We start from the raw sequence: 7,472 nt of genomic DNA, 5'->3' as shown, positions 1-7,472 counted from the left end.
CTTTTGTGATCAGCTGAATAGATTTGTTAGTCTTGTTTATTTTTTGTTGGAAATACCTAAAGAGAAAAAGGCGAGGACGCGATGTTGCACAGAAGCCATTACTTTACGTTCAGCTAGCACTAACAAATGTACATTTCTTTTTCTGTTCACTTATGATCGGGCCTGGTCTAGGCGGCGTTGGTTGGAAGTACTCATTAGTGTATTCATTTCAATTTGTTACGTTGCTAAATTACAGTTCTTACTGGTTAGTGCAGAAGCTAATTTGTTGTGATTTTTCTCACCATTCAGCTTTCCTCTAAACATATGTTAAATAGTTTCTCGATTACTGTCCTATCGTGATTTTGATTGCTTCATCCAAGTAAATATATTCTTATTTTTTATACCTATATTCGAAATTGATTAGACGTGATCTGGATCAGTTACGGCTTATTGAGGACATGACCCTAGATAGGAAGTTGTGGAAGACACGAATTAGGTTAGAGGGCTAGTGCGGGTGGGTGGGGCAGCCTTGCTAGTAGTCGTAGGAGGGTTGGGGTGAGGGGTGGGCGCTTGGTTTGATAGTGTAGTACTACTTTGTGGGTGTTATTTTCTGTTATTCCATGCTTGTTTCTTGTTTTATTTCGACTTTGTTTACTGTCTTTGGTCCTGAGCGGGGGGGTCTATCGGAAACCGCCTCTCTACTTCTTAGGAGGTTGTGGTATGAACTACGTACATTTTACCCTCCCCAGACCCCACTATGTGGGAATCCCGGTGCTATTGAGACCTCTTCATCATTGCTGGAGAAGTTATTTAATCGTCGTTGCTGAAAACGCCCTTTTGAATGTGTTGTTTTATTAGGAATATGGAGAGGTAGAAGAGGAGTTTGCTCGTGTTGATACCGCAAGACTAATCGCGAAATTTTTGACATCACGCAATCCAGCTCCTCTTCGTGTACCTAAAGAAAAAGGATTTGGGGGTTCACCTCATACGCCCATTAAATTGCCATCTTGGTTGTCAGAAGAGGATCTCGAATACTACACAAACAAGTTCAGACAGACAGGTTTTACTGGTGGATTAAACTACTATCGCGCTATGGACCTGTGAGTTCCCTTAATCATTTTCTTCACCGCATGACGTATTTGCTAAAGGACTCTTACGTTTGTTTCTTGCTTTCGTTTCTTGTGGTATTGTTAACAACACAAACTAAGAATTGTACTGCATGTATGACGTATACTAAACGCTGTCATACTTTGCAGTTCCATGTTCCGATACGAGTTCGTAATCTGTGTTGTTCCAAGAGGCTGATCGACACTAATTGCTGCTCGAAAGCTCTTTTCAAATTGATTACCCGAACACAAACTGCTAGCTATTCGCCAGAAGTATTTTTTTCTCGTAACATGTATCAAAATAAGCTGATTGTAGAAGCTTGACCGAATAGGCTATTATCTTGGATCTGCCGCTAGTTGCTTTGACGCTGATACTCTTTACGTCTTCTATGTATAGTTGTTGGCTGTTTGTGTGGCCGTTTTATTATTGCGCCATCTTTATATGTTGCAGAAACTGGGAGCTGACCGCGCCATGGACCGGTGTGCAAATACAGGTCCCGGTTAAATTCATTGTCGGGGATGTCGACCTAACTTACAATACACCTGGTGTTAAGGAATACATCCACAAAGGCGGGTTCCGAAAAATGGTGCCGTTCTTGCAAGAAGTAGTTATCATGGAAGGAGTTGCACACTTCATCAACCAAGAAAAACCTGAAGAAATTAACGATCACATATACGATTTCTTCCAAAAGTTCTGAGGTGTGCTATTTTTATCATGGATTGCGTTGTCCCCTTAAATCGTTTTTCAAGTCTCGGTGTGCGTGTTTGGAATAAAAATATGAGGCTCTAGCGGGAACAGCCTCTCTACCCCGAACGGCAGCGGTATGCTTTTATTGGAATAAAAAGCCAGTTTTATGCATCTTTGAACTACAGAATCGGACTTGTTGAACTGGAAATGAAGTACTTCTTAGAAATTAAAAGAAATGAAAAATCTGAATCGGATGATTATTCGATCATTTAATCAATTACGATTCAAATTAGAAAGTGTATTTTGTCAGCTTACCGAGGATATGACCCTGGATAGAAAGGGGCAGAGGACGCGAATTAGGGTAGAAGGTTAGTATGTAGTAGTGCTTTGTTTTGTTATCCGTGCTAGTTGTTATAGTGCTATTCTTGTAGTGTCTTGTTCTCGGAGTTTGGTGATGTTCGTTGTTTCGAATAGATCGTTTCTAGTATGACTTTGTGATAGTCGTGTTTCTGTTATTATTTGTTGTGTTACTATCTATTGTTGCTTGTTTTCTATCATGTCTTTTTTAGACTGTTTTTTGTCTTGAACCGGGGGTCTATCGGAAACGACTTCTCTACCTCACCGCTGAGGTAGTGGTATAGACTGTGTTCACTTTACCCTCCCCCGATCCCACTTTGTGGGAATATACTGCGTATATTGTTGTTGTTGTTGTTACTTTGTCCATGGCTAGTGTTCGAAAATTGCTTTTGGAGAAAAATTACTTTTTTAAACTTCCGAGAGACGACTTCTACTTACTCAAAACACTCATTTCCTCCTTTTTGGCGAAATACTTTTGGCTTCTCGAAAACTATGCCAAACGAGCTATTAGTCTCTCGAACTATTTTATGTTTCAACTGAATATCCGAAACACATGATAAAATGTTCTTATTAGACACTTATTACTCAAATTTTGAATTTATTTTCGTGTATGTTCTCAAGGTCTATATTACTCAGATAAGTTAACTACATAAAATATATTAGCTCCTTCAATTGTACACATCACTGTCAATCGAAACGGACTTTGCCGTTTTTTTAGTTTACTGAGATCATGAGATCATGTTTATAACCTAAGTTGCTTGGATTCTCCAAAAATGTTGCCGCACCTGTATCGGATCCTCCAAAATGCACTACTTTTGAAGGATCCGATACGCACCCGATGATATTTTTGAAGAGTCCGAGCAACATAGTTTATAACAGACCACTAAAATATGGCACTCCAGTTTGTGGCAACCAATTATCTCCAAGTAAGAAGGCGGAAACTGTGAAATTAGCAGCGTCGATGGCATCAATAACGTGAAAACCAGGCCGAGTGACTCTGCCGCTGGTGTTAGAACCTGGTCCCGTGTTGTTAAACTCCGCATAGTAACTCCCGACCATTCTTTTCATCCTAACGGATTCACGTACCCATCGATGAAACTTTGGGCGTAAACAGTCCTCGAGTACTCCTTCCAAGGCCTACCAAGGTACGGTTCTGTGCTACTATTACCAAATTTTAAGTCGTCTGCTGGTTTTACTGTACAATTTTGAATCGAAATCCCCGTGTTTTGATTCGGATCTGTTCTGCCTTGTGCTGTGATTGCGTTGAACTGATTTTGTAAAGGGAGTTTTGGGTATATGTTAGAATTCTGGAAAACTGCTGCTGCGTTTCCAAATATGAATTCGATCGTGCCATAAATGTCGCATTCTCTGTAGAATTGTCTGAGCGAGTGTACGCATAACGTGTCTTGGTACCCGTGGAAGCTGCAGCTATAAAATGTCGATAAATCTGCTCCATTTCTAACTGCAACTGCTTGGTGATTTATCGGTCCTGCTGTGTTTTCGAATGTTATGTTAACTGCAACAAATCCTTGACCAACCACAGCTGTTGATAAACAGGAAAACATTGTAAGATAATGACGTTAAAACAACGGCTTTACGCCGCATAGGACAATAACAATATACTCGGTGCAATCTCATAAGTGGGATTGCGGGAGGGTAGTGTGTACGTATTCTTACCCCTGCGTTGGGAAGGTAGTGAGTGTACGCAGACCGTACCACTACCTCAGGTGAAGTAGAGAGGCTGTTTCCGATAGACCCCCGGCTTAGGAAAAAGCCGATTTGCGTCTGCCGGGAGTCGAACCGGGGTCTATTATTGCTTGGAAGGCAATTATCCTAACCATTGGACTACAAAACGTTGTTAAATATATGAGCTTATATTATGTATGTTGATTGTGTAAAGAGCACCCAACGGTGTGGCCTAGTGGTTTAATGAAGTTGGGATGAGCACCATGAGGTTTCATGTTCAATTCCCAACAGAAACAACACTAGGTTATTTCTTCTCATCTGTTCTAGCCTTGGTGGACAGAGCTACTTGATACCTGATGCTGGTGGGAGGTCGCAGGTATCCCGTGCATTTAATCGAGGTGCACGTAAGCTTGGGTGTGGCTTAGTGGTTCAATGAAGTTGGGACGAGTACCATAAGGTCTCATGTTGGGTAAGCTTGGGTGTGGCCTAGTGGTTCAATGAAGTTGGGACGAGTACCATAAGGTCTCATGTTCAATTCCCAACAGAAACAAACACTAGGTGGTTTCTTCCCACCTGTTCTAGCCTTGGTGGACAGAGCTACTTGGTACCTGATGCTGGTGGGAGGTGGCAGGTATCCCGTGGATTTAGTCGAGGTGCGCGCAAGCTGGCCCCGTTGATAGTGTTTTTGGCTATCATCAAATACTTCTTGTTTTTGGCTATTGAAACATATTCCTCATACGCACAAGTAGTTATATATATGAGAGAAAATAGCCTGTGACACCATTAATATTATTTGGTGCAATAGCCACAGCATCATTTATGGTACTAAAATTCCCACTTCCATCTTGGTTTACAATCACATCACTCACCAAAATTTGGTCATCATATTCCTGCTTCAAGTTTCAAATACAAGACATTATACAACAATAAAAACAAAAACATAAAGGACAGTATGGTGCACTAAAGCTCCTGCTATGTGCAGAGTCCGAGGAGGGTCCCACCACTAGGATGTATTGTATGCAGCCTTTCCTTGTGTTTCTGCTAGAAGCTGTTTTCAAGGCTTGAGCCCGTGACCTTCTGGTCACATGGCAACAACTTTACCAGGTACTCTCAGGCTCTTCTTCGGTAACAACAAAAACATATCCAGTGTAATCTCATGAGTGTGGCCTAGGGAATGCGAGGTGTAAAAACATATCCAGTGTAATTTCATGAGTAATTTTTGATAGACCCTTGGCTCAAGTAAAAACATATCAAAACAATTAAGAAAAAAGAATACACTAATATATGTATACCCTATGTACACACACACACACACACATATATATATATATGTATATGTCAAATAACCTATTGAAACAACGATAACAACAAAAACGTATCCAGTGTAATCCCATGTGTGGGGCCTGGGGAATATGAGGTGTATGTAGTTCTAATCCTATCTTGTGTAGGTAGCGAGGTTGTTTCCGATAGACGTTCGGCTCAAGTACAAAACATATCAAAACAGTTAAGAAAGAGGAATACACTAATGTATGTATACCCGGTATACATATAGATATAGTGTATATGTCAAATAACCTATTGAAGCAACGATAACAACAAAAACGTATCCAGTGTTATCCCATTTGTGGGGCCTGGGGAATATGAGGTGTATGTAGTTCTAACCTTATCTTGTGTAGATGCGAGGTTGTTTCCGATAGACATATCAAAACAATTAAGAAAAAGGAATGCACTAATGGATGTATACCCTATATACATTAAGTGTGTATATATAGTGTAAATGTCAAATGACCTATTGCAGCAGCAATAACAACAAAAACATATTCAGCATAACCTCATGAGTGGGGCCTGGGGAATGCGGGGTGTATGTAGTCCTAACCCTATCTTATGTAAATAGAGAGGTTGTTTCCAATAGACCCTCGGCTCAAATAAAGACATATCAAAACAATTACGAAAAAGGAATTCACTAATGTATAAAAAAGGACAGCCTGGTGCACTAAAGCTCCTGCTATGCACAGGGTCCGGAGAAGGGCCCCACCCCAAGAGTGTATTGTACGCAGCCTTACCTTGCATTTCTGTCAAAGGTTGTTTCCAAGTCTTGAACCCGCGACCTAAATACACTAATGTATACAATATGTATACCCTATATACATTAGTGTGTGTATAGTATATGTATAATGCATTTGTCGCTCACCAAAAGTTGATCATCATCTTGTTGCTGAAGTAGCCTTCTCGTGCTAATCCTTTCAAATATAGCCCATTTTCTTGCAGACATTTTCAAAGGCAAGTGGCCATTTCTGAAAACTGACTTCTTTTGAGTAATTTTTATTCCTTTTTTGCCCTTAGGAACCCACCCTTTTGTGAACAAAGCTAATGAAACACTATGAAGTTTTGTGTCATTAATAAGAGGGGTTAAAATGTCATTTCTCAAACTCCGAGGATCGAAAGAGGTACTAGTAATTTCTTGTAAACCAGCTGAACAAGTTTGTGTATTTGTCAAAATGGCACTTAACAAAGTTTGTAAATCTTTTGCTTCCAAAATTGGCAAAATCTTGGAAGTTTCATTAACAATTTTGAATGTTGTTGAAAGATAATCTATGTTTAAATCAGCTAAAAATAGACAATCTTCGAGGGCGCGAATCGCGAGGTTCGTTAGATTTTTTTATTTTCTAAGGTGTTTCTGAACAAGAGAAATGAATTTACGAGTCGTAGATAAAGATTTATGAACAGAAAATCGACCGTAGTCGTAGACATTGTGTTTTGAAGTGACATTATTCCATTTTTTGGGGAATATTGATTTGCAAAAATTAGGAAAAGGGGTATTTTTGCAAATGATGGAAGGTGAATTATCATTAGCATAAGATTGAAAAAATGATAAAGATAGAATAAATATCATAAAATGAGAAAAGGAAAAAAGGTTAGTATGATCGTAATTGGTAGACATGATTTGTAGACCTCTAAATTAAATGATGAAAATTATACTAGTGGTGTGTATATATATATATATATATAACAAAGAATTTAGAGTTAAGCATAATTAACTAGTGTCAAATTGTTTATGGGGCAATGGAGAGTCAACCAATTAATTTGTTTTAAGTTTTGTTAAGTTGTTGTATGCATAAGCATAGGCAACTTCAAGATTAATGTTTCATGGTTCAATTTATAGACAATTCTCAATTAAAAAATTATAATGTATGGGAGAAGGTAGGAGTGACTTAGGCGGAAGACAAGATGCGGGAAGTGAAGTCGAGATGGTTTGGACATGTGATGAGGAGGGGCGCTGCTGTCTCAGTTTGTATGTGTGAGAGGTTGGCTATGGATGGTGTCAGGCGGGGTAGAGGCGATTAGACACGACATGGAGCAGTTACAATTTACTGAGGATAATGACCCTAGATAAGAAAGTATGGGCAACACAAATTAGGTTAGATAGCTAGTTCGTGCGAGTCGTTGCTAGTAGATAAGGTTGCGTTGGTGTTGTTGTCTGAGTGAGTCGTAGCTAGTAGATAGGATTGTATTGGTGTTTCCATGTTAGTAGTCGTAGGGCTATGCACGTAGGTTGAAGTTTCTTGTTTAGAGGGTTTGGGTGAGGTTTGTGCTTTCAGTTAGATAGTTTATAGTACTTCTCTGTGGGTGTCTTATTTTTGTTATTTCATTTTGTT

General features: G+C 39.5%; 2 protein-coding genes across 2 annotated transcripts in view; one reads left to right on the top strand and one right to left on the bottom strand.

Moving 5' to 3' along the window:
• The window catches only part of LOC107855111 (epoxide hydrolase A), an 8,411-nt gene extending 6,086 nt beyond the window's left edge, over positions 1 to 2,325 (top strand). Inside the window, exons 2-3 of the mRNA XM_047413359.1 lie at positions 838 to 1,079; positions 1,537 to 2,325. Coding sequence (XP_047269315.1) covers positions 838 to 1,079; positions 1,537 to 1,783 — 489 coding nt within the window. The 3' untranslated portion in view covers positions 1,784 to 2,325. The remainder of the gene's footprint in view (positions 1 to 837; positions 1,080 to 1,536) is intronic.
• A 675-nt stretch (positions 2,326 to 3,000) lies between these two features.
• LOC107855083 (probable pectinesterase/pectinesterase inhibitor 7) lies at positions 3,001 to 6,785 on the bottom strand. Its single transcript, XM_047413376.1, is given in 5 exon segments — positions 3,001 to 3,179; positions 3,182 to 3,722; positions 4,486 to 4,578; positions 4,581 to 4,706; positions 6,008 to 6,785. Coding segments are annotated over 5 exon segments (1,689 nt in total). The 5' UTR covers positions 6,758 to 6,785.
• Between the last annotated feature and the right edge of the window lie 687 nt (positions 6,786 to 7,472).

This window comes from Capsicum annuum, chromosome 6 (genome assembly GCF_002878395.1).
Source record: "Capsicum annuum cultivar UCD-10X-F1 chromosome 6, UCD10Xv1.1, whole genome shotgun sequence".
Classification (NCBI taxonomy): domain Eukaryota; kingdom Viridiplantae; phylum Streptophyta; class Magnoliopsida; order Solanales; family Solanaceae; genus Capsicum; species Capsicum annuum.
The sequence above is the reverse complement of the archived record's forward strand: the minus strand, read 5'-3'. Positions and strand labels throughout refer to the sequence as shown.